This window comes from Podarcis vaucheri (genome assembly GCF_965113315.1).
Source record: "Podarcis vaucheri genome assembly, chromosome: 12".
NCBI classification, from domain to species: Eukaryota; Metazoa; Chordata; class Lepidosauria; order Squamata; family Lacertidae; genus Podarcis; species Podarcis vaucheri.
Genome location: NC_138750.1, coordinates 11,837,808 through 11,865,336, shown reverse-complemented (window position 1 = coordinate 11,865,336; position 27,529 = coordinate 11,837,808). Strand labels below are relative to the sequence as shown.

At 41.3% G+C, this 27,529-nt stretch overlaps 1 protein-coding gene across 21 annotated transcripts in view; it reads left to right on the top strand.

Moving 5' to 3' along the window:
* ARPP21 (cAMP regulated phosphoprotein 21) overlaps positions 1 to 27,529 on the top strand; it is a 241,559-nt gene that overhangs the window by 156,577 nt on the left and 57,453 nt on the right. For 17 of the 21 annotated variants that reach the window (XM_082192791.1, XM_082192792.1, XM_082192793.1 and 14 more), the window contains 5 exons: positions 884 to 992; positions 3,267 to 3,368; positions 13,741 to 13,778; positions 15,702 to 15,755; positions 19,082 to 19,314. In XM_082192791.1, the coding sequence (XP_082048917.1) occupies positions 884 to 992; positions 3,267 to 3,368; positions 13,741 to 13,778; positions 15,702 to 15,755; positions 19,082 to 19,314 (536 nt within the window). The remainder of the gene's footprint in view (positions 1 to 883; positions 993 to 3,266; positions 3,369 to 13,740; positions 13,779 to 15,701; positions 15,756 to 19,081; positions 19,315 to 27,529) is intronic. The other 4 variants (XM_082192786.1, XM_082192781.1, XM_082192783.1 and 1 more) reach the window with 3 other exon arrangements.

Sequence of the window (27,529 nt, the reverse complement as noted above, 5' to 3'; positions counted from 1 at the left end):
ACTGAGCAGAGAAAGAATCCTTCTGTTCACACTTTTCCTTCCATTTTATAAATGCTCCTGAATTAACAACGCACACGTTATGTGACAACATGCGATTCTGTACTTTTCAAACCCAACTTGCTGCTCTGGCAGAAAAATGCAAAATCTGGGGTGCTAATGACAGACAGTGTCCTGGAGATTAAAATGTTCCCTAAGTCTGCAATTATGTCAATTGTTAGCTCAATGTAAAGAGACACGTTTCTCCATATCCTTTTTAAACAATGTCATAGCAGAGCACATTACAATTTATTTCAGTCTCTGAACCTAGAAATGTGAAGTCGTCAGCTGGTAATGTCTGGCCATTTAATAACCATCTGGATGGATTTTAAATCAATTGGCAAATCAATACAATGTGACAACGTTGATCTCCCCTCCCCAATTTCCCAACTGTTGGATAATTGTTTGTTTAAAGACCTTTCCCTGGACCCTTCCCCTGGCACAGTTCACCAATTCAATGTATTATGAGAAGTTATGTAGAAGACCCCCATCAAATTTGTCTTTCCTTTTCAATCTGTATAAGCCTTTATTAACTTGCAGCATTGCTGGAGGTCATGATAACTGGAAAAGTCAATTAATATATTGTTTGCTGGCTTGCTTTCTTATTATTCAGTCGCTGCAAGCAGACTGCACAGGCTGATCATTCAAATTCACCTTGCAATGCACAGAACAGCAAAATATATTTATAGCAATAACAGCAGCATTTGAACAGATGCTACATATTGTTACCAACATCAGCAGCCTCAACTGTTGCACTAAATGCCTCCATTTTTTTTAAAAAAAGTGCTGACAAATTCAAAGCAAAACAAAATAGATTTTTTATTGATATGTTTTACTTTGCTGGCAGACCAGAGCAAAGGTTTTCTGAACATTTAAAAGATGAAAAAGGTGAAGATTCCCAGAAGCGATTTATCTTGAAGCGAGATAACTCTAGTATTGATAAAGAAGACAATCAGGTTGGTTCTCGGTTCGAGAGTTGCTGAAATTCATTTTTTTATTTCCTTTTTTTCTTTTTGGAAGTGGGCTGACTGGTGTTCTTGATGTTCCTTTGTTGTTGTTTATGCTGCTGCTGCTGCTGCTGCTGCTACTACTACTACTATACTGCTACTGCTGCTTTTCCTTCCTGCTCATCTTCCTCTCCTGCTCCCCTGTTTTTGGCACACAGTGGAATAGCATCGGCCATAAGTGTGTTTGCTTCAGCAGTGGCAGTTTGCATGGGCAGTTTTGCTTGGCACAGGACATGCTGCATGCTGAAAAGTGATTTGGAATGTTCAAAAGGCCCCCCGAAGCCCATTGGGGGAAACTTTTGTCAGCTGCGCTTTGGCAAATGTCTTTGTGTCTCTGTGGGACTTCTTCCAAACTTCTAGAGTCATGCCAAGCTGGTTAGAGATTAATACGGACTAATAACAGCCATCAACAGGTAAAATGTTACGACGAGACCAGATTGACTTTGCAACCATCAATACATGATTTTTCACTTGCGGAGGGGGGGTTCTCTTTGTAAACCTCTTTGAGGTCTCCCCCCCCCAATCAATCAGTGTATAAATGTCATGAAATAGCAAACAAACAAATGATTGAAAGATTCAGGACCACCCCCTTTATCATAAATGGAACTTGTTTGCTTGTTTTTGCATGTATGTGGCAGAAAGCTCCCCTTCTGTGTGCTGCTTGTTGTGTCCTCCTGCACCACTAAAGATAGCCTTATGAAACATGCTAATATATGAATATATGAATGCTAGGTAGTTTAACAGCCTTTGGGGGGCAGGAATAAACCTGTGATGGAAGTGAAGGTTTTAATTCAAAAGAACATTTTTAAAAAGGAAGAATTGAAAAGGGTTTTTGATTCTGAAGGAGTTTTTAAAAGGAAAATTCGCGAAGGTAAGCTAATGTCTATGTTCTCGTTTAATTTTTGGGTAAATCCAGCCGCTTGACACCAGAGAGCATCTCTCCGCCTCCTACAAAAGATACTGTTTCTTTTCCCATTTTTCTTCTGCAGTTTGTTGCTGCACATGGTAACACAGCTGGTTTTCAGAAATGGAGAAGAAGGGTTTAGGGAGCACAGATTGCTAGCAAGGAAGGTAAAGGAGCGGAGGGAAGATACAGCGCAGTTAAAGGAGGAAGGCGAGAGAATTGCAGCTACAGGCTAACAGCAGATATGAAGCTTTGTACAGGGCAATATCTTCCCCATTAAGCACCTTAACATGTTTTATTGCTTTCTGGACTTCACTGCAATGAAAGTCTGCATTTCCTCTCCAGTTGACAGTAACAGCCTAAGGATTACTACAGAAATGATTAGAACTCTTGTGCACAATATTCTCAGAATCATTTCTCCTCATCTGTGAGGCTTTTTCAGCCTTTGATATCACTCGCCTTTCCACGTTCTTTTCCTTCACTTGATTTGATAGCTGCTGCTGCTGCTTCAATAAATTAACAAGGGAAGTTTGACAAATGTGCCTCCCCCCCCCAACTAGCTGGGAGCATCCTGAGTGGAAGGAGCCAACACACCTCTACTCTAGATTGCAGATTGATTTCCAAATCAATCATGCTACCTCATCTCTTCTTATACAGAAGAGCTCAGTGGTAGAATGCATACTTTGCAAACAGAAGTTCCTGGGTTCAATACCTGGCAATTCCAGCTGACAAGGTCTCAGAAAGCAAGAGGGGGCTAAAACATCATTTAAACCAGTGTTTTCCAACTGTTTTCGGACTACAGTTCCCATCATCCCTGACCACTGGTCTTGCTAGCTAGGGATGATGAATGTTGTAGTCCAAAACCAGCTGGAGACCCAAGGTTGGGGAACACTAATTTAAATTATTATCCGGTACACCTTGAGTACACACATGTTCCCAGTGTAGCTAACTATGAAAAATAAAAGCAATGCAGTAAATCAAGGCGTGCCAAAGACCTTGGAATGTTGTCTGATAGAGCAGATAGGACTGATCTAGATGGACCAACAGTGTGGCTGAGTATAAGGCAACTTCATATGATCAAAGAGAAGAACCCACCAAGCCAATGCAAAGCAGAAACATTCCAGTAGCATCTAGATTGATGCTGTAAGGTGCATAGCATAACACCGTGAGTCGCATGCCACTTTAGGAATGAGACAACACAGTCATTCTCATGCCTCATTTGTTTAAGTGAACATTTATTATTCTCGGCTGACAGTTACTTAACTGCAGTTTTTAGCAGCTCAACTTATATAATCCTCCTGGTTTTTTTTTATGCTCAGCAAAACAGAATTCATCCATTTAGAGATGACAGACGAAGTAAATCAATTGAAGAGAGAGAAGAGGAGTATCAGAGGGTGAGGGAGAGAATATTTGCACAAGATGTGAGTAGTTGTTTTAATTGCCTCTTTAGTGCCATATCTTTATCAGTAGTCAGCCAGGATCCTCCCACTCTGACACTGTGGCAAGATTGCACTTTGTGGCAGGAGACAGTGGAGGGATGTGAATTGAGCGAGAGGGGGGAAGGTTTGATTATGGATTTATTTATTTTTTGCCCTTTTTTTTAGGAGGACGGAAACTGAAATGATAGAAGAGTTATTAGATAAGATTAGCTCCAATAGGGCAGGCGTGCTGAACTTGGTTTCCTTTAATTTTTAAATCTTAGTGCATAGGAGTCATTCTGTAACACCCAGGTGCAGAACATGGATTTAAATAGACATTTTCATCCACCATCTTGTTTCATTGATCCAGGAGTGTTTTTTGAAAAACGTTAGAACTATTCAAATGGGAGTGTGGAATAGTAAACGTGTGATCTAGCAGCCATTTGGGGGGAATATATAAATCCATCATTTTACAACAGTCTTAGGATAAATGCCACGAGGTACTTCACTTACCATGTTTCTGCCAGATATGTTCCTTTCTAGGGCTGACATTCAGGCAGCAGTTCTGTAAGTTGGAAGCAGAGGCCAACTCTCCTATGCTCATTGGCTGAGATCTTTGGTTTCATGATCCTCTGCCCACCCTTTGAACAGTTTTGCAACTTAAAGAAAATGAAAATGCTTTATGAACTTTTAATTTAATGAATGCATAAGTTGTACTTAAACTAGAAAGAAAGCAAAACTGACAGACTATCTAAAAAACGGGAGAAATATCTCAAGCAGAAGCTGATACGTTTTTAATTGCAGCATGAATTGTCCCTGCAGAAAAAGTCCCCGCGATGAGCTCCTATTTTTAGGCATATCTGTATCCACCCTTGCAGATCATGCCATCGTTTGTGGAGCTCAGTCCAAAAAGTAATCTCAAATGAACAAGCATTTAACAAAAATAGGAAGGGCAGTTTTGGTGGAAGGGTGGCTTCAGAAATATTTTGGGAGCTGGTGTTGGACTGAATCTAGTTTCTAAGGCTAAGTTCCTGTTGAATATTAGCTTACAATGGATCAAAAGACTCTTCACCCATCCCCATAGCAGTAATCCAACCTTGATGCAACTAAGGCACGCATTAATGTAAACAAGTCTGATTCCTCAGGAATGAGTGCAACTCACACTGCAGCCAAAGCTCAGCAAAAGCACCCCAGGAACACCTGACCCCTGAACCTCCATAAGTGTTCCTAAGCTTTGAACCTAATTTTTCATGGCAAGTCAAACCCCATCCATAAAAGGCTAAAACCCTCTTCCAGAGTCTTCTTCCTGATCAGGAGCAGATACATCTTGTCTGGATTGAACTGCAGTTTTGTATTTTTTTAGCTCCCATCCAACCCACTGCCTCCTTCAGGTACCAGTTCAGAACTGCAACAGCTTCATTGATATTAGATGAAAAAGAGAAAAGGGGCTGTGTATCATTCATATTTCAGTGAAAATGCACCCCAGACTTTCAGACTACCATTCTCGGTGAGGGACAGAATCAGTCCCTGGCTGACACCATATAGTACACCAGTGACCAAGGTACCAAACGGAATAACTCCCATCACCATCTTCTGGAACCAACCCCTGGGGAAGAACTGGAACCACTGCAAAGTAGTAACCTTCAAACCCATCTCTGTCAGATAGTTCAGAAGGATACAGTGGAATTTGCTGCCAAGGAGTGTGGTGGAGTCTCCTTCTTTGGAGGTCTTTAAGCAGAGGCTTGACAACCATATGTCAGGAGTTCTCTGATGGTGTTTCCTGCTTGGCAGGGGGTTGGACTCGATGGCCCTTGTGGTCTCTTCCAACTCTATGATTCTATGATGCCATGGCCAATGGTACTGAATGCCACTAATATGTTCAGCAGGAGCAAAAGAGAAATGTCCCACCTCTCTGGTTCCTAGTGTAGATTCTGTACCAAGCAACCAAAGGTATTTCAGTCCCCAAACCAGACATGAACCCAGATTGAAATAGGTCTAGATCCGGGTGGTCCAACTTCTCATGCCAAGTGGGCCAGAAGAGTACTTCAACATGGAACTGACGGGCCGTGGGCCCACTGTTTTGTCACATGGCAGGGGGAGCAAGGCAAACATTTGATGCCCCCCCAAGCCCTCACCCCCAAGCCTTCCCATAGTTTGAAATACTAGGCTAGATAGACAAATAGTTTGGTTCTGGTATGAGGCTGCCTCCTATGTACTTAAGAGTTTGGTTGTGTCATATAATTTCAGCTTGAGACCCAAGCTAGTTGTTGCTCAGGTGAAAACTTAAAGTCTCCCACATGTTCATTATTTTAATGGAAATGAAAAGCATAAGAAGTTTGTTTTTGAGCAGAGGAAAGCTGAGCTGAGTGGAAGGCTGCTTAACTCTTTCCTCCCATTTGTCTTCTCAAAATCACCTTCTCCAGTCCACTTTCCTCCAGACTCAGTTGCTTAGAGCATGGTGTTGATAACTAAATACTTTTTGCCTTAAACATTCTGATCCCCATGCACTACTTCTTATAAGAGTCCTTTTCTTTTGTACCTATGTGCTTTCAAATTATAGTACATGCTAAAAGGTCACAGATTGGGCATCAGAAAAGTTAAAACCCAAATTAAATCTGTTTCTTGCAGTTATATTTTTGCTGCAATGTGTTTTCCTAGTTGGGAAATTTTGGCCCGCATTTATCCTAAAACTTCGTTGAATTATTTTTTGGTCCAGATTTATTCTGATTGTTTTTTGAACTATTTATTGAATCCAATTTGAACTGCTGAGTTGGTGCCTTAGTCCAGTTTTCGATTTTTAAATGAGAGGCAGGCACTGAGTTTTTCAGTTACTATGATTGAGAGTAGAAGATAATACTAGGCATTTAATAGGCATTTGGGATTTTCCATTCAGTAGAATCAAGAGAGCAGCTTGGTCTATTTTAGCCTGTGAAAATGATGAAATTGTGACTAGATATTTTTCAGATTAGCATTGCAGATACTTCTCCTCCAGTCTCTTATACATTCAGTTGATTATGAAATCAAACTAATCCCATTTCAACAACACATCAATAACTATCAGGATAGCTTTTGGGGGGTTTTGTTCAAAGTGTGCAGTAAAGTAAGCCAATCCCACCATCATTGTACAAATATTTATTCATTTAGGTATAAACTAAAGCAAAAACATTTTTTCAGCCTAACAGGTAAGAGCACAAACATTTTAATCTTAGGCAGCCCAAACGTATAGCTACGGTGACCAATTACACCTTTGTAAAAATTCAATATAAAAGTATTGTCAAAGCAATAATTCTTTACAAGCCTTCTGTGAGGGATAAATGAATATTGTAGTAGGTTTAGAAAAGGTATTTAATAAAGTATATTGTAGCTGTGGCATTCCCTTTCCTTTTGTGAAAGTTGGGCTGCCATGCTGATTTGAATCTAATATGGCACATTAGAAACATGTTTACAAATCAAAATTGCCCCCTCCAATGTAATGAATGATCACATGATGTCATGCTATTCAAATTAGAGGTGAATTAAATCTTATAACTAGGGCTGCCATTTCTGAATCTCCCAAAACAAAGCGTTGTATATTATGCAAATCAAATATGCAGTTGAGCAAATTAGATTAATTATGCTACTGTTACTACTGTTTTCAGCTGGCGCGTCACCTCTTCTCATGCTGTATGCTGCAGAGGCAGTGAGGAAAGGGATATGGAAGTCCAATCAAATTTCACTGCCTGAGAAGTAGCATTTTTCATACATCATCTGAGGGAGGGGGTAGCTGCCTCCGTCCTTCATTAACAGGAACATAAAACCGAAGACTAACAAAATATAAAAAGGGAGATCACAATGCTGTTAAGGCGCGCTGTCAGATATCTGTGTTCTCTAATACCTGTCTCAAGTCGCAAGCCATATTTTGGTAACTCAGTGGTGGAGCACATGCTCTGCATGCAAACAGCCCAAAGTCCAGTCCACATTTCCAGATAAATGTTCAGGAGTGAATCAAACTAAGAATTTGCATGAGCAGAATGAGTTCTGCTTGCACAACAGAATTTCCCTTTACCGTTTCTGGATGGTTAGGGTGAGGGGAACCAGAGCAGATCTGAAGTTGGGGGGGATGCAAGGGAAGGAGAGGGGAGGGAAAATCCATTGCGCAAGCAGAAGTTATTCCATTCATGCAATGACTTACCGTATTTTTCCTCTATAAGACGCACCAGACCATAAGATGCACCTAGTTTTTGGAGGAGGAAAACAAGAAAAAAAATATTCTGAATCCCAGAAGCCAGAACAGCAAGAGGGATCGCTGCGCAGTGATCCCTCTTGCTGTCCTGGTTTATGGGATAGCCGCACGAAGCCTCTTCTGGGCAGCGGGATGAAGGCTCCCCCAAGAGATGCGCTCCCTTTAAAGAGTGTGCGGAGCGTGTGTGCGGCTCTTGGGGGCTTTTCCCCGAGGATGGAAAAGGGCAGCCCTTCTCCCTCCTCGGGGAAAAGCCCCCAAGAGCCGCACACACGCTCCACGGGGCTCTTTAAGGGAGCACTGAGCAGAGCCTCCTGCCTGCATTCACTCCATAAGACGCACACATATTTCCCCTTACTTTTTAGGAGGGGAAGAGTGCGTCTTATAGAGCGAAAAATACGGTACTTCAATACAACCCAGAAGCATCAAGTGCTGGTGAGAAAACAATCTTGGGCTATTTGAACTAATGGTCCGACTCTGTGAAATGTACAGCTGTGTATGACCACATGACATTCACGCCCTTCCCAAGTCATCTACGTTCTGTCTCTCTACTGCCATTTCTCCTGCTTCGGAGAAGAAACTCTTCATTTGGTGCCTTAGCATGGGATAACTTCCACCCATTACAGGCACCTGTTTGTTGGTCAGTCCCCCTCCCTCCAGTTGTATATGAAATCTGTTTTGCTGTAGAATACAGAGTAGATATTTTAATAGGATGGGATAGTATCTCTTTGGATTTCTCGACTTTCTAGATTTTAAACAATTAAGAATTACTGCGTCCGTTAGGTATTCTCCAAAGCAAACTTCTACAACCTGCGGTATAATTGCAGAGATGAGGTTCACAACTGTAGCTGCCCACGTCTGAATGTTTTAACCCACAACAATAACTTTTCTAAACCCCCTTTTTTAAATAAACCCCACCAAGAACAAAATCTGCTCTAGGTGTGGCGTTGAGAAGGGGAGTGCCTGCAATCTGGGACATCTCCAGGCAATCTGGATATACCAGTTGCAAAAGTTCACACTTCATGGATGCAAATATACAGCTCTTGTTCCAGCTCCAACTCACCACGGGGATGATGAAAGCAATCAATAACCATTAGATAGCTTGTGCTAAAGTGTCCATGTTTGCTAAATATATACGACCCTGTATCCGTGCTTTTTTCCTAGAAAAAGAGGTGCGGTAGCTCACCATGAACAACTCCCTTGTGCTGGAACTGAGTTCCAGCGAGTTCCGGCTGAAAGAAAAGTCCTGCCTTGTATTTATATTACATTTGCCAATATAGACCCTGAAACTGGCAGTGAGATATCTCGATTAAGGACAGCAGAGCAGAAATTACATACAGCAGCTTTTTCATTTCATTTTAATTGGAAATTTGCAATGAATAAATTATGAACATGAATAACACCACCGTAGCAACTTCCCTTGTTTTTTTAATTATAAATTGTGTTTAATTTATGCTGTCCCCACCCTTCTGATACGCCTCAAATATCTGCTTTGGCATCACTACAAGCAGATGCTGTTAGGAGAAAATTGAACAGATTGGCAGCTGTGTAAACAGAGAGGCTTGGGTTGCTAAACAGAAGATACAGGGGTGGGTGATGGAAGAACTGCAGAAGAAACATACAAAGGACACTCTTTTGCAAGGAGGGAAATAGGCAAGAGTAGCGGTCTGGTTGCTCAGCACATGTTTCTCATGAATGTCCTATCACGGAATGTGTAAATTTATTTTATAAATATGTAACGCTTCAATACCTCTTAAGGAAAGCCTTTACTACTCTGCTATTATTGCTTAAATTTACAGCCATGGCACATCACCACAGCACTATTAGAAGGCAACATTAATAAGATCTATTCCCATTGTTTCCATAGGAACCTTGCTGTACTGGCCAGTCTTGGTTTTGTTAATCAATAGTCACATTTGAGGGCAGCATCCAGACATGGCCTTCTTTCAGAAGGATGCTACATTTTATCATGGAGTGCCCATCATACTTCTCATGCAGTATCCATTGACAGACCAATCCTCCATGAAATTATCTATTTATTTTGTTTAATCAAACATGTAATGATTCGATGTTGTTTAGGATTTTTTGTGAATAAATACATACCTTGAGCAGAGTAATGGAGCAGTCACATGAACGATTTAAAACACAGTTCAGTTAAGTAATATGAGTGAATGTGGTCTCCAGAAGAAGGAAGGTTCAAGTCAGAAAGAGAGAGAGAGAGAGACCATGCACAAAGGGAAAACAAGAACAAGCAAAGGGGGAGGAGGGGCAGGCTACTTATTTGTGAGTTTGGAGCAGAGATATCCATACCATTCTGGCAATCCACCTTGTCCCAGTTTCATTCAGACAGACAGAGAGACAGACAGACACACACACACACACACACACACTATAGCATAATAAACATATTAGAGGGTTGTGCTTAAGCCTCACTGAAATCAATGGAGTTTAAGCCATGGCCAACTTGATTCATCGATTTTGGTGGGATCCAGCTAAGTCTGGATCCAGGTAATAATTTTTTTAAATCATTACCTCTAGATTTGTGATAGCTGCAAGTTCAGAATCTTGATTTTTATGATACATATAAGCACTTTTCTGTTGTTTTCCCCCATGTGGCTACTACTGCACAAGTCGGAGGGGGCCAACATGCCACCATCACCCATGCCCCCATTGCCAAAGTATTGGGGCTGACCTTCTGTGGTGGGTAGTAACAGATAGACCCCCAATGTATGGTAGGATCCTACAAGATCAGGGTTCTAAGTCCCATAGGGCACCTGTTCAAATATAGCAGGTTTCCTGACACAGCTGTTCAGACTGCAGAGCATGGGGTCCTGTGGCCCAAAGGATAGTAACTGGGACGTGGAGGAAGAGGCTTCCCCCTATCCTCTCCTTCATACAGTGGTAATAATATTAGGGAAAGGGGGAGAGAATGACTAACTGAACAGGGAATTGCTTACTTAAGCTACATTTGAAGGCCACCTGAACCCCAGGTCCAAACTTTATCCACATTGCTTTCTACATAGCCCCTGTTTATTGTCTGCGCCGCCCCCGCCCAAGCTCTTCTTAAGCCATTCAAATAGTTTCACAAGGTTATGTTAACCAAGCACTTGATTACAGATAAAATAGCTTACATGTCTTCCAGAAATATTAACACTATGGATTGGGAGGGAAATGGGAAATTAGTGTCAGAAGAAAAGACTTCTCATGGGGGATTGTAGGACATTTTCAGCATGTAGAGATAGTTCAGCGGGACTTTAAGAAAATGCATTTGTGCATTTGCATACTGAGGTTTTTTGTCCTGCATTCCTTTAAATTTGCGATTGGCGGGCAAGTGAAACATTTAAAGGTAGTGTTAGCAATTGCTATGCTATGATAGCACAAGCATTAAGCAAATGGAGCATTGCATATAAAAGAGCAAAGTGAAACTCAACATGATAATAGCTAACTTGCTTCCCCTAAAGCTTGTCAGCTCTTTCTTTCTTAAAGACAACAACAGCAAGGGTAATGTAATAAACTGTGTCTGTCTTTTGTGCCATGGAGACCCACATCAGCACTGATAAATGCATATTCCAGGAGATGGCATGGCCTCGTGCCAGCTTCTGCAGCATGGAAGATGAACGGAGCTATTATTGAGAGTTTATCCATAAGCCTGTAATGCTGATCACACCGATACCCTTCAAGATACTGAAGAGGTAACAGTCATCTTACACTTTTCAATAACTATTTAGTGCTGTTTACCCTTATTCCTCACCTGAACAACAGCAATTTTCATAAGCGATGTTCCCTCCGCAAACTTGACCGCATATGCACATCTGAGCTCTTCTAGTCTTCTCTGACACAGATTTCTGAGCCGATTTTTACATCCAGCATGTAGTGCAGAAACACGGACGACGCACTAATACATTTACACAACTGACAACAAAACTATGACCTCTTTGGAAATGAATGCCGTCAAAGGTGGAGAACTATATTGCATGTTTTTGTTTCATCTTAGGGAATACAAATTAGTTAATTAAATGAAATGGGCAGCTTAAGATAAGTAAAGCAGCAAAATGGGGGGAAGTATTGGGGGTTTCCCCCACATGAACATATTTGCTGTTCTCTCCATGCTGTAAACTATGTGTCCTTACAGCCTTGTTTTCTTGTGTGAAATTTGTGCAATCAACGCAGAACAGCAAACGAAAGTTTTAATCAGTCAGGCTCATATACTCCATGAGAGACCCTTTATTATTACATTGGGGCTTGGGATCATCATCACTATTACAGCTTGTAAATGAAATATCTGTTACTGTAAATTGCCACAGCCTCCTTGGCCTCAGCCAAGCAGCAGCTGAGTTTATGCAAAATGCTTCAGCCATATGTATTTCACGAGAGAAAACTAGAAATGAACATGGATGTCTGTGATTTATCACAACAATTTTTGGAAGCCCCTTTCTGAACATCCTGTAAAAAAAAATGAAAATGTACACAGTATCTGGACTTTCATAGCACTAGAATTTGATGTGGCTTATGATGTGATTTGAATCATCTGCAGTTTCATAGTTGCGTGTTGAGTCCCACAATTGCCACCCAAAAAATTCACACTTCACACATCAATTTTTGTTTAGGTTTTTGGCATAATTTTGGCCACAACTTTATTCAATTACAAAAAAATGTGAGTGGTTGCTTAGGCATTGGTTATGACTATCTGTCCATGCCCTCAGAGACAGAGCTGGCCTTCCGGACACCAAAGGAAGCCAGTGTGGGAAACAAGTATTGGGTGAGAAAGTGAAGCTGGGCATCAGTCTCACACTACTCACCCTCATGTTCCTGTGGGGCTTGCACGGCCCAAGTCCGACTCCGGGGACAAGGACGAAAAGAATGGCAAGCCCCTGGATTCCTTTAACGGAATTCCCTTCGCATCATTTGGAGGCATAGGCACTTACCCCTCCAAGCACCAATTTAACCAATGCCTAACCGCCAACCTTACAAGTTGTGATGATTTGCTACGCAGTAGGCGAAAACCAAATGGCACCAGCCAATCAGCCAGATGGCAAAATTCCTACCAGGCCCCCGCACCAAGGCGGACGACCCCATGACAGGCATAGCAAGGTCAAGCGAACAAGAAAACCACCCTATTAAAGGAAGGGAGGGCGGGTGATCCGATGCAAAACGGCCAAGAGGAAGTCCAACGTCTGGCCCCTGTATTTAAAGACTCTAACCCCTCCTCCAAATTTGGCAACAACAAAACTGCCCCAGCAACCCAATCTTAACCCCTTAGGAGGCTTGGGTCTCTCACAAATCTGCCTAGTCGTGGCAAGGTGGCTTGTTACCCCAACCGCAACACGTGCTCTCTGTTAGGGAGAACACGCTTTGTGGAAGCAATGGACCTGATCTATTCCTTGCTTCTCTCGCTCTCGCTCTCTGTCTCTTATTCATTTTCACTTATTTTGTTTAAATTCACTGCAAGTTTGGCTGGGGGGGGGGTTTTCTTTCTTTTCGAAAACATCTATTGTGCTCGTTATGAACAAAAAACAAATGGGAAATGCAGAGTCAAAGGCAATGAGAATAATTCATGGATTCAAACAACATTAAAATGGTAGATTCTTGTCAATGGAATTTATTTTTTGTCAAATTATTTTCCATCCAGGACACGTTAAAGTACTGTTAGTACCGTTAGCTTTCTTAAATTTGTTTCTTATAATTGAACCATGCAGGATTTATAACTATTCTACCTGCTTCAGCTTCAATCACTCTGTTTTATTCACTCAACATATTTTCCTTCCATTTGTCTCTCATTAACTTCTTGGCTCCAGTCAAGAAGTTAGCTGTTCTTATGCCCCACTGAAACTGATAAATTAGTTGCAACATACCTGTTCCTCTGATTTCAGCAGGTTTTAAGCACTTCTAGATATCTTTGTTTTGGGATTGTTGTTTAAGCACTTCCTATACTTCTCAAAAAATATCTGAAACCTGAACTCTTCTGAGATAAGAAATATTGATGTGGTGACCCCCACAAAAACATTCCTTGCTAACAATCGTTTGAGCATTCATTGTATCCATGATGCATGAATGTGGAAAGTAATTCTGGTTTCAACCTGGAAAAGTCGTATGTGAGGGTTACCTTGTTTACCAACCAAAATGCTTTTTTATTTGTTTATTTGTTTTGTCTTCCAGTCAGTTTGCTCCCAAGAAAACATTTTTCTGGATAACAGGTAAAAATGTGCATATGCATTGTATATATTTTGGGTTATTTACTTGTTTGGCATATTTTAGACAGGCCTTCAACTTGAGTTCTCAAGGTAGTATGCAAATATTGCAGTGAAAAAACAGCATAAGCCACAAAATGATCTAATTCACAGGTCAGCCACAAAATAGCAGCAACGCCAAAGTCACAATAACGGGGAACTGTCCAACTAACTCTTACTTCCCCCAAAGCCAGATGAAACAGATATGCTTTTAAGAGCTGTCAAAAAGATGTCAACATGAGATACAAATGTATCTCTAATGGAAGGGAGTTCCATAACCCAAAAAGGCCATTCTACAAGTCGCCATGGAATTTGCTGTGGTTATAGATGAAATTATCAGCAGAATTTAAGGCATGTGTTGGCAAGTAATGGGAGAGGCATTCCTACTATGACCTGGGTCTCAAGCAACGGTTGTGGAGTTCAGCTCAGAATGATCCCACTGGTATTAAAAGCCTTTCTCCTGCAGCCTTCTGTGCTGCCTCCTGGTAGAGATTAGGGGGTGGTCATAGGATCTTCATGGGGGGGGGGGACAAATGAAAATTACTTCTTCACCCTTTTCTCTCAGTGGGATTCCTCCAATAGATCAGGAGCCTTCCACAGATTCCTTCTATTCATGGGAGGCGAAATCTGGACCCAAGTCAGTATATTTTAATAGCCTCAATTTGTATTCTAATGCTACTTTGGCTGAGGGATCAGTTAATTTGTCCCAACTTAAAGTAGCTTGCATGGAGTATATCAGGCATAGGCAAACTTGGCCTTCCAGATGTTTTGAGACTACAGTTCCCATCATCCCTGACCACTGGTCCTGTTAGCTAGGGATGATGGGAGTTGTAGTCCCAAAACAGGCCGAGTTTGCCTGACCTAGCCCACTGTTTTTTCTATGTCTATTAGCCGACCTCTTAATTTCTTGATTTTATGTAATGAACTCATATTGCCACTTTTTAATAAGTTCAACATGCAGGTTAGCAAATATATGCAAACATTAGAGCAGAGGAATACATAGCATTTGGCAGAGGTTTTCAGTTTAAATATAAGTGAAGGGGTATTAAAATGATATATCATTAAATTGATGGGATGCACTTAAGTCACTAATTTCTTAGGTGTGTTACATATTATATTAGTGATTAAAAACAAACCAATGCATGCACACACACACTGGGGAAATGTAACTAGTTTTTACCAAATATCCAAGGCTGTCACAAGACATCATAGTGACTGAATTAGAAAATCCAAATGGCTCTTCTCTCATTCCACTAATTAATGTGAAGAAGAATTCACTAGGAAGGTCTCCAGTGCAAGGAAACGTCACTGGAATAAATGGGAACTTCACAAATGGACAGCCTCAAGGCTTTGATCTGGATCTCTCCCACCCTTAATGACACGTAAAATCTGCCACCGATGGTGGCCATTTCACCTTAGAACAACATACAGTATGTGAATATTCTGAGTTTCAGAGGAGAGTTCATGCTGTCTTTCTCAGATATATAAATGCTCTTGACTTGTGGTAAATGGAATTATTCTGGCTGCAATTACATTACTGGAAAATAATGAGTGTCTTAATGTTATCAGAGCCTACTCTAGTGTCACATTACGGAGTGATGCACTACCATAAATATATTTTTTATAGCAAACATGTTGCAACCAATGCAAAAATAATTTCTAGAAAAGGGGCTGCCTTTCAGTGTGCACAAATCAGTATCAAAGAAGAGAGTCCAAAATCATCCTTATGGCTACTGCACTAAAGCTGTTGTGTCTTTTACTGCAATCTTATTTTTAAAAAAGGAGCATGATAAAAAAAATATGGCTATAACAGCTGAAGCATCAAGTTAAATCCAAGTTTTTAAAATGCCCTGTTTTTAAATGTGTTTCCTTCCTTTTCATTTTCATCAGGCTCTTGGAGGATAGCATATGCAATGAAACCCTTAAGAAAAGGCAGCTCTTCAGGTATGCACAATACAGATCATTAAAGATATATTTGTAATTTTGTATTGTTTAAATGTTTAGCTTTGACCTCAGAGTGGGCTATGGCATTAACAAAACCTAAATGAAACCATTGAAAATATTCAGATAATCTTCAGAAGATCCCAAATTGATCCTCCACACCACACCCCGCTCCTCTCCTGGAAACGTCATATCCAGCAAAGCTTTCAGAAGCGTCTCAAGATTGAGTCTTAAATTAGTCTCCAAAGGGACAGAGTTACACAGTTGATTTTTTATATATGGATCTAGTACATAGATAGTTTACCCAGTTGTGGTTGAGACTGTCAGTTGACTTTAGGGATCATGGCAGGACAAAGGGAAGAGAAGGCTTTAGTTTTAGAAGTAGCTAGGGAGTCATTTCACCATGGTGACATGAAATTTCAGCATCTGTTATTGAAATCTCCAAATATGTTGGTGAAATCAGAGGAAACAGGCCAGGATTTGTGCTGATTTCATATCTGCACCCCCTTCTACCCCGTTTCTATTTGTTTATGTTTATGTTTAGTATTTTTAATACAGTGGTACCTTGGTTTACAAACTTAATCCGTTCTGGAAGTCCATTCTTAAGCCAAAGTGTTCTTAAAGTGTGCTTTCCCATAGCAGTGGGGGACTCAATTTACAAATGGAACACACTCATCATGTTCTGCTTCCAAGGCAAAGTTCACAAACCAAAGCACCTGTTTCCGGGTTTGCAGCGTTCTTAATCCAAGTTGTTCATAAACTAAGCTCTTCTTAAACCAAGGTACCACTGTATTTAGAAAGCACTTTCTACACAGGTAGCTCATGGAAGCAGTGGGTTTGCTCTTCAACCTTCACATCTGCTGGAACACTGAGATGCATACAACAGTCTACAGTAGCGGTGGGGAAGCACTTGTGCATGCTAGGGTTGGTTTTTAACATTGTGATATATTGCCAGCTAAACATCATGATATACCGATATATCACATGTCTGAAAGAAAGATGGAGCTATGTAGAAGCACTGGGTGGCTTCATGGTTTTTCCTACATTGTGTTTTTTGCATAGTGCGTGCACACATCATGATTCACAATATACTGCCAGGTAAACAATTATGAAACCGATATCACAATATGGACTTATTATATATCATCCAGCCTTAATGCGTACAGGAGCTCTTTGTGTACACTGGAACCTCCTGTAAGTGGGATGGATCTCTGGACCTAGATTTGTGTGCTTAACAAAAGGAAAATTATAGCCAGGCTTCCCTGAGTATTTAAAAGGCAATTACACTGCAATGCTGAATTTTTTAAAAAAACCAAAAACTGCTCTCCTCTGATTTGAGATGCACCTTCTGCTGCTAGCATGTGGCAGCAACAAATATGAGACCCTTAAGAAGAAAATAGTTTTTATTATTATGTTTTAGAGGTAAAGGGCCCTATTTTAAGTTGAGTGAGTTGAATGTACTTGGTGCATATGATATTCAGTCTCCTTCTCTGTGCCTCAAACTGAAAAACAGCAAACACTGTACAGAAATGTAAGCCTCAGCTACATGTGGTGAACTGTAACGTTTACTGGATATGCCTATTAGAAGGTAAGGGTGTAGTTTTGTTTTCTAATGTGTAAGTGTGAAGTTCCAGGTAATAATTTGAGAAATGGCACACTCCCTATTTTGTGGAGGGTTTGGTATTGCATACAATACCATATACTTAGTCACCATTTGCATTCAGTGAGCATATTTTGCTGATTTCTTCACAAACGATTCAAGAAAACAACTTCTATATTAAGGAGCTCAGAGAAATACTAATAGATGCTTGAGTTCCAGGAGCATTGTCATAAGCGTCACACTAGGAAATATGAATAGACGAAGGGAATGTTCGTAGAAGTTGTACAGAGCACATGAGGCCTGAAGGCGGCAGCGAGGCAATTATGTGAGGAGTGGATAAATAGGCAGGTTACTGAAGAGGGTGAGAGCAAAGGGCAACTCAAAGTTTAATAAGAAAGGATAATTATAGCAAAGCAAAATTAAGAGGTTTAAGATTACAGCAAGAATCTATTTGATGGGCTATAGAAGAAGAGAGAGCCACTGAAGGGCTCAGTACAAGTGTGTGGTGAAATAGCCTGAAAGGAGTTGAAAAAAGATATATTTGAAAAATTCCAATTTGGCCCAGGACAAACATAGAAGTACGTAAAATGTGTGAATACATTTAATGTGTCTGGTGTCTGTACTGAGGGACCTAGCAGGACTGCAGTGGACAAGAAAGGGCATTTAACTTTGACCTCCCATGCAATGTCCTCCACTCAGAGCTGTGTTTCCCACCAAAGTGGGGCAAATAGTAGCTTTAGGGGAAACATTTTATTTGAATTACTGCACCTAGAAAGCGGTTAAATACCCTTCCCCACCCAATATGCCACATTACCTCCCCCCAATAGTTACTATTTTTTAAAAAAAACAACAAAGCACGTTAAATGCATTCGCACATTTAATGGTTCAACTCGTTTGGCCCTCAGAATGGCAGTTTTTGACAACAAAGATGAGGATGGAAGGAAGGTTTTAGGGGTGTCTAGCAGTGACATGTAGCACTCAGGTACAGAGGTGGACTATCACTGCTATGTGTATTATTTCTTGCAAGGGCTTTTGACTGTATGTGGAACTTGAATTAATTGAAACCGAAGTGAAAGTAGGTTTCGTGGGAGAAGTGTCAAACTACAGGGAAGTGTAAAGTACACCTGTAAAAAAAAGAGGCCAGTCTCTCTGATTGCATGGTTGTGTTGTTAGCTGTTAACATGGTGATTCTGAAATGCAGAACACGGTGTTAATTCTATAGGCTTCTAAATTGTGCAAAGAGAGTGAAGATGCAACTATTATTTAAATACTATCAGAGGAATGTGGTGCTCTCCAGATGCTGTGGACCACAACTCCCATCCTCCCAAATCACTGGCCATGTTGACTGGGAGTTGTAGTTCAAAACATCTGGCTACATCTCACCCTGCTGTTCTTTCAGCATAAATGGTTTTGTGCCCTCAGATTTGCTCTTGCAGTTCAAACTCGGCAAAGAAGTTTGTTGGGCTTCTTGCTAAAGCACGCACAACAGCAAAGGCAAAGATAAAATGTTGGCCTACTTTTCCTCTTGCACTTCTTGTTATCCCTCTGCTGAACGCAGCCCAGCGGCCCTTTGCAACAGCCCACCAATCACTCAATAAATATCCTGACTTTTTCGCTCGTGTGTATTCTCATGTGTGTACCAACCTCAAATCTCTTTCAGATTTGCTGCAGCTTGAGCAAAAATGATCCATTTGTTTTTGTATCTCCCCTCCCCACTTTTGCATGGTAGGGGTAACAGGGATAGTACGGGGAAGACATCTGGCAGCCGGCAAAGCAGTACTGATAATGAGCTAAAATGGGCAGACTTCCAGAGGCCCTGGAGCAGCACGGACTCGGACAGCTCCAATCGCAATTTGAAGCCAGCCATAACAAAGACAGCAAGTTTTGGTGGAATAACTGTTCTGACGAGAGGAGACAGTTCATCAAGCAACAGAAGTACCGGCAAACTGTCTAAAACAGGTAGCTAGTACTGTATTGGGTTTGTCAGAAGGCTTCTCTGCTAAGAGGATGGGTGTTCTGCATGATTGTTCTGCATCTGAGCTGGCTGCAGTAAATATGCTAGTGCTGCGTCTCTCACCTTCATTCGTGGGTGCAATGCCAACTTCTCCAGGGTTTTTATAATTAGTGGGTAAAATGGATTTAAGAAACCTGGCCAAAAAGGGCACAAAACATACAGGTTCCATTAGTCTCTTTCCATGAGAGCCAGTGTGGTGTAGTGGTTAAGAGCAGTGGACTTGTAGTCTGGTGAACCGGGTTCGATTCCCCGCTCCTCCACCTGCAGCTGCTGGGTGACCTTGGGCCAGTCACACTTCTTTGAAGTCTCTCAGCCCCTCTCACCTCACAGAGTTTTTGTTGTGGGGGAGGAAGGGAAAGGAGAATGTTAGCCGCTTTGAGACTCCTTCGGGTAGTGATAAAGCGGGATATCAAATCCAAACTCTATGTGCAATGGGATGCATGCAATGTGCACTCAGTGTTGGCATGTTGTTTTAATTTCTCATTTTGGAAGCACAAATAAAAAGAAAGCGTAGTTTTGATTTTAACTCTGGCTGTGATTTGGAGATGGATCTACTAATTTTGTACACGGGAAGCAAAGAGGCTTCTTTAGCTGCAATGTTACATGTGCTATTAAACATATGATCTTAAAGGAAATACATATTAAATTGGAATTAAATCTGTTCTTCTTGTACATTGTATACAAAGAATACACCACAGCTTTACCTCTTTAGCCTCAGCTGCCCAAAGCCAGATATAATAGATATGTTTTAATACTTTTCTACAAGATGCTTAAGTTCAGAATTCAGTGGCCCTCAGGTCAAACGAAATCTACAGTTGTGGGATGGAAGGGCATGTATGGGTTGAAGGTTTGTGCTTATAAGAATACTCTTATAGGATGCAATCCTTAATAATGCCATGCCTACAAATTGATTTTAGCATTTACTGCTTTTCACTTTCTGAGAGCTGTATGGACACAAAGTTAAACTTGGTTTTCCAAACCTTTGTTAGCAATAGCTCACTAAACTCCGACATATTGCAGTATGTTCTTTACTGTGCTTCAGATTTTGTTATTTGTTCAGTGGAGAGCTGTCAGTAAATTGGGTGGAAGAAGAGTGTCCACTGAGATATGTAGATCATATTGTGATACAAGGGAGCAATCAGTTGAACTCCCACGAGTTCAAATGCAACACAGGAGAATCTAAAAATGAGTTTTTGCTCATAGGTCCATAAGCTGGAAGAAACGCATTAGTTCCCCCATCTGCCTCTTTTTCAACCAAATGTTCTGGGTCATAAGTGGAATACAGAGGATCTCATTCCTTTGTGGGGGAACATGGGGGAACCAAGCAAAGTTAATTAAGCTTCATTAATATGCAATTTTATCTTCGGAATCTCTGCCTCTTCTCATCTTATGGTGTGTCCATGCTTTGCAACCATCAGGGCTGATGCCAGTGCCCTAACCTAATGACCTTCGCAAGCAGGCTTGGTGCAGGGTTTTACGGGCCCTTGAGCACAGGGTGTTTGTAGCTCCCTTATAGTGCAGTTATACTCCATCCTTTCACACATACACCCCACAATTGTTGCACACACAATTTTTAGCCCTAGCAGTGCTGGTGGGGCAAAACGAGCATGAAAGAATCGCTCCCCTGCTTTCTTCCGCACACATTTCAGCAGGAGATCATCCTTTAGCCCCTTGCAATGAAACAGGTGTCCTTTAAGTCCCTGAATAATTGTAGGGTCAGAAGTGCTGCCTCCTCTCATACCTGGAGTCATCTTCAGAGGCCCTTTTCCAGATGTCCCCATCAAATGAGGGACAAATGAGCTTTCCACTCTCCCTGCTGCACCACTCCCCCTAGGAAATGAGAGGTGATCACACAGAAGCTCCTGCAATATCACAGCTGCTTCTCCCTTTTCCCACTTCATTTCAACAGTTGCCAGTTACTTTTCCCATTAAGAAATGAGAGATCTTCTCAGTTGGCAGCGGGCTGTTGGCAAAGCCACTGGCCAGCCCATGCCATATCCAAATCTGAGGCCTGTCCTGGCCATAACCTCTGCTTTTTATAAGAGTTTGAAGGGGGAAATAAATACTCCCTCTTTGACCTCATACAACATAAGGCCCAAGATTCCAACCTTAGGCTGGCAGCAGAGACAGCAGAAAATATTAACCAGACTCCTAAGTGCATGTTCAGTTTTCTGAAAGTTAGGGAGCCTTAAAACTTGTAGCAATCAGCTGCTCCTTGGTGTAGTATGGTGTGATAGAATAAAACACCATTGTTTTTCATCCAGATATGAAATGCTAGTGTGAGAAGTCCAACTTTTCTTTCTTTTTCTCTTTGCACATCCAGGAAAAGTTGAGGTGAACGTTCCTAAAAAACCCCTCTGATCATTCAGTTAACTTTCCCTGTAGTGACTGAATCACTAATATTTGGAGTGGGAGAGCAGGTTACACTTTTTGAATGGGCTTTGCACAGTCATTCATGATCCAAGTTATTAGCTTGGTATAAAAGCTATGCCAACCAGCCACATGGTGCATTTTTTTTTAATAAAGTACATCGTCTTTTTTAAAAAAAGATTGATATAATAATAAAAGTAACATTCTTCAGTTTTTAGAAGCTAACTAAAATTAAATTTCTGAAAATGTTGACTACCTTATACAAGTTCTGATAATGTTCTGGGCTTTAGATGCAGCAGCACAGTGAATTCTAGCAAGTTATCGATCCGTAGGTTCACACTTAGAATTACATTATTAATAGTAGTGATGTAGCATCATCCATCACTAACATTCATTCACATTCCCGACTTTCAGGATTGACAGGAAGTTCCAAGAGCAGCATATTATAGCATCTCTTTTCTTGTTACTTAAGAAACAAGTAAACACTTTTTGTTGTTTCTCCAAGAGCTTGGTTGAAGAATTTCCTTCCTTCCTTCCTTCCTTCCTTCCTTCCTTCCTTCCTTCCTTCTTTCTTTCTTTCTTTCTTTCTTTCTTTCTTTTGTATGCCACCTTGGGCTTGATATTGGAGGAAAGGTGGAATGGAAGTCTAGCAAATAATGCATACATACTGGAAATTTTAGGCACCCTTTTAGTATTGTGCTTATTCCTGCCCTTTTGTCCAGAAGGCAGTCTGTGACATCAAGGAATTGGGATCCCTGCCTTATGGGTCGAAGCTTAGCTTGTTAGGCTTGAGGTCTACTCCAAAATTCCAATCTAGGTTCCAAGGGATGCAAGCTGGAGTGACTTCCATTTCTGCATGGTTTGAGACAGTATCAGTGGAAAGCTCACATCACAGAGAGTTTCTGCTCCCTTTGTAAGGAAGCTGCGGGAGGTTATCTCTAGAAGTGATTTGTAGGACTGCATCATGAACTTTGGTCCACACAGAATCATAGAATGATCATTAAAAGGAGGATTTAATGATGTGACTTTTGAATACAGAATTCTTCAGTAAGTTTCTGATACTTTTAAGATGTGTCCTGGTTTTACCAGTCCTATGAAATGAATATGCTTTTCTGCACCCCAGAGTTAGAGACTGCTCTCTAGAGATAGGGAAGGGAAAAGGAACTTCCCACTTTTCCTTTTTTTAAAATATAATTTTTATTAAGTTTTCTATATTTCATTACATTTCAGAATCAAAAATCAAAGAATTTATAACTTAAAGCATTGCTTAAATTGATTAAAGTGGAACTGCCCACTTTTCCATGTGTCCTGAGGGCTGCCTGTGCATTCAACTTTGCCTTGTCCAGGTCTGTACTTAGCCACATGTGGGTGAAGTAGGGGGTTCTTGCTTTCTCAGCTTCCATCTTGTTACCAAATATTTTCTTGCATTTAGGTATAGTTTATGGGCTTCTGCTGTCGGTTCTAATCTCTGAAGCCAGGTGTTGCTCTTTTTCTCCAGCCCGAAACAGGAACTCTTCTAGTGTTGGGAGACTTCCCTCTTAACACATTGAAGAATAGAAATTTATAAGATGTCCCTTTTTGCAAGTTGAACAAAAGGAAGCAGGCAAGCACCTATATCACTACATTTCCCTCCAAAATAGCAGCATATCCTTGGAGCCTCCAACCACAAGGCTCTTCTTGAAATCTAGCTGCAATAACTCAGACATCTATTCCATTTTAACTTCCAAATGATTTCCTTCCAGCTGACACTCCGGCAGATAGGGTATATCATCAAGAACCTGTTAGCTACCAGGCATCCAAAGCCATCAATGCTCATTTAAGCAAGCATCTTCTAGCCATTAATACCCTCTGAAAAAACATCTTTAGCTATTAACTATGCAAAAGGCTAAAGAAAATCCTTAATATCATTTTAAATTTGATTTATACATTTATATCTGACCTAAGCAAGAGTATTCTAGGTAGCTTATATAAAATACGGAAAACTATGGCCAAAGTGCCTATTAGGCTAGCCAAACATTTAACCAACTGGCGCCTAAGATGCAGATTAATGTTGAACCACTCACAGGATCCTTCAGATTTAACAGCTCCACATCCTCCTCCCCTCTGATACTCCTAACCTGATCCAAAACACACACACACCCCACTCACACGTGAAAACAAAGATCACCACAGCCAATCACAAACAAACAACCACACCCTAGGCCAACCCCAACCTCTCTCACCACCAAAGGAACACAAATGAATAGAAGAGAACCTGCATAAGAGATGCTGCCACAAAACCCCACATATATTAAGTAAAATAGAAATATTGCCAACCGACCCCACCCCCACTCACCTTTCCCCTCTCCATCTCTTTCCCCCTTTTCTTCCTAATGTCTCAACAAATGAAACTGATCTGTAAAAAAATGTTACTTGAAAAGAGAGAGAGAGACATTGCACATACTTTTGCAAACCAAGAAAATCTTTAATAAAAATGCAAACAAAAAACCAATGGCCCATTCTCTCTGCAGAGGGATGGGCATGGCGCATGGGTTTTTATGTGCAGAAGATGGGTAGAAGCAGGATGAAGGGTGGAGTGAGCAGGTGTAGATCTAAACATAGGTCTTAGTTCACATAGATGCTCAAGGAAAAAGCATTCCATTCAGCTGCAGTGACTTAATGGCAAAAGAGGGAGGATTGGGAGTGGGAAATAAGTCAGCCCGACCACTCCATTCCTCCCAGCCCTTCCTTTCACTCCCCTGGCTTCCCTGCATCCAGACTTCACACATTAAAGGATCTTAAAACTTGCATAACATTTTGGTTGCTAAAATTATACATCAACCCTCCCAAGAAGAAGAAAAATACATGAGGAGCACCAATAATTCAAGTTTATCTACCCTAGGTATTTGCCTAACCTCCAAATGAAATCTCTTATGACACATTTAAAACCACTTCAGTGATAATATCCTCTCCATTGCAGGGTGATTAGAAATGTTGAGTGCTCCCCTCCCTTTAAATTTTGAAAGCTTGTCAAGACCCAGAACAGGGGTGGGGGTGGGGGAAGCTGCAGTAACTCAATGAAAGGGTGCAGGAAGCGGGGGGGGGGGGGAGCAAGACTGGTTGTCAAAACAAGCTCATAGTTTCCAACGCCAGAACATAAAGTGAAGCTGTCAGCCAGCCTGGGGAAACCAGGAGAAATACGGCTGTGGGGAATGGATTCAGAAGGGATTGCTGAACTAGGAGGATGATTATTCAAAGTGATAATAATAATAGTAGTAGTAATGATAAATACACACTCTGCCCCAAATTCTACTTCATGCTTCTCTGCAGTAATCAAAGCCTGTAGGTGAAGGCACATGTCTTTCAGGTTATATAGGGACTGTTCAGATGTTTAAATTCTTAAAAATACTGATGTCATTGAAAGGGAATGGACCAGGGATGGAAGAATCTGTGGCATTGCAGATGTCATTGGACTTTAACTCCAGCCAGCATGAGCCAGAGTCAGGGATGGTGGAAGTTGTAGCCCAACGGGATATGGAGGGCTCCAGGTTCCCCATCCCTGGATTACACACATGCATGTAAAATAGGTCCATGGCAGCTGAATGGAACCTTCTTATTTAGAGGTCGCAAACTCCTGCATGTCAAGTGCTGGAAACAAACAACAGGGGGTGGCTGTAGATTCTTGGCTTCATCTCTTGCCTGCAAACTTGGAAGAGGCATTCTGTCATAAACAGAAGGCTCGGCTAGATGGACCTTTAGTCTGAACGCTCAAAGAAAGTGTCCTTGCTGCGGCATACTGCAACATTCTTGATAGTGCAGGAAAAGTTTATAAGTGGGTGTCAGGGAACTGACATCGGAGCGAGAGGCGAAGGGGAGGCTCCCAGATGATGCTGGCGAAGGACCCAGCAGCAGGGGGAGAAACAGCTCAGTAGAGGGGAAAGCCAATCAGCGCAACACCAGGGATAAAGGGGGGCAGACGGGGGAATTGGAGAGAGGGCTCCAGGACTCTTCACTGGACATCAGTGAGGAGAGCCCAGGTCCTCCGCTACCCACGCCTTCCCTGCGCAGAAGACTCCCGCACAGTGAGAGGAGGAGACTGGGTGTCAAACAACTTTTATGCTGGAAGAGGTTCAAGAAACACCCACTGACGGATTCTGCCAGTGACTGAGGCAGCCACGATGAGAAGGGGCTGTGCAGTCAGAAAGGTTTAACAAGGCAAATTAACCGAGAAAGGCACCAGTTTGTGCACGAGTAACTCATACCTATTACAGTGGGGTTCATGGGGTAAAAATCTGCCATCCAGCAAACACCAATACTTGTCTTCTGTTTGTAACAGTCTAGTAGTTCAGATGGTAGACAAGTTAAGAACTCAATCTGGTTTTCTGTTTACGTATGGCAAGCATTCATTATCAGTTTCCAGGAACATAAAACTGGTTCCCAAACTTTTGCTGAGGGTCTTGGCAGACTACTTACAGATTTCCCTGCTTGCTGTAGCAATTGAAATCCGTAGGGATATTTACTGCAATTGATGTTTCATCTCCCATCTTCAACCACAAATCCACAGACATGTCACAGACCATCCAAATGAAGCTGATGGACCACTGATGGTTCGTGGACCACGGTTTGGGAACCCCTGCCATAAAAATCACCCATCACAGTACCCTTTGTCATATTTAACCTACTGGTCTTTGAGAATTATGTTTAATTTTGTGATAGCTAACATAGCCCTGGTAAACACAGGCTGCAATCCACATTTACCTGGGACTAAATCCCACTGAATTCAGTAGAGCTTAGTCATGCAGAGGGTCATCCTTACTTGCTGCTTTTGAGATTGTTTGGCTCTAGTAGTGAAAGGCTAAGTCGCTTCCAGTAAAAGCATCTATTTGTGGTCACTGACAAAGAGCCTCAAGTTTTTTTCTGTAGACAAGCATAAATTATCTGTTGCAAGATTGTATCACTTCAGGCTGTAGGTGAGGGGAGGATTGAATGAAAAAGGCTTCCGCATATAAAAAGGGGTCCCATTCCAGTGTGACAGGTTACCTAGGTATGTGCAGAGAGTTATTGATGTGGAAGAACATTCAAACCACCAATTCCTCGCCTGCACTCTAAAGAAGTGCAAGTCTGTAACTGATTCGTCACAAGACTCTACTGATTATGGATGATTTAGAAAGGTAGAACAATTCAACTGCTGATTACATCAGTTCCCTGCCGAAGCACACCTATAGACACTTGTATACTTCATGTGTGCTAGTTCTTATAGATCAAATCATTTTAAGGAGACTAATTTATTTATAATATATATTTGTAAGACTCCTCATAAAACAAATACTTTAGACATCTTAAAGGAAAAGTGCTAAGTCTATGCAGTCTCTTTTAACAGGAAAGAGTCAACTCATGATAACTTTTCCCTGTTATTCTCCTGAAGTAGTGTGATTTATATTTTGAAGTAACTAATTTTTTTCCTATGATATTTCCTGCAAAAGAATATAGTTGCTTGTCATGATGTCCCCTTGTCTCTTATTGATGTTTCCTGAGGCTACCAGATGAGGTTTCGTTTGAAACCTTGTATCTTTAAAATAGGTATAGTGCGATAGAATCATAGAATTGTAGAGTTAGAAGGGACCCAAGGGTCATCTAGCCCAAACCCTTGCAATTCAGGAATCTCAGCTGTTAGAATGGAACACAGCCAATACCCATGTTAAATTGCATATATCAGTAGCAGCTGCACAAAGCCAGATGCCTAGCCAACCTATGCATATTTTCTTTAGCTAGATCAGTTCTTAAATTCCAGATGATAACAAGAAAAAACACTTC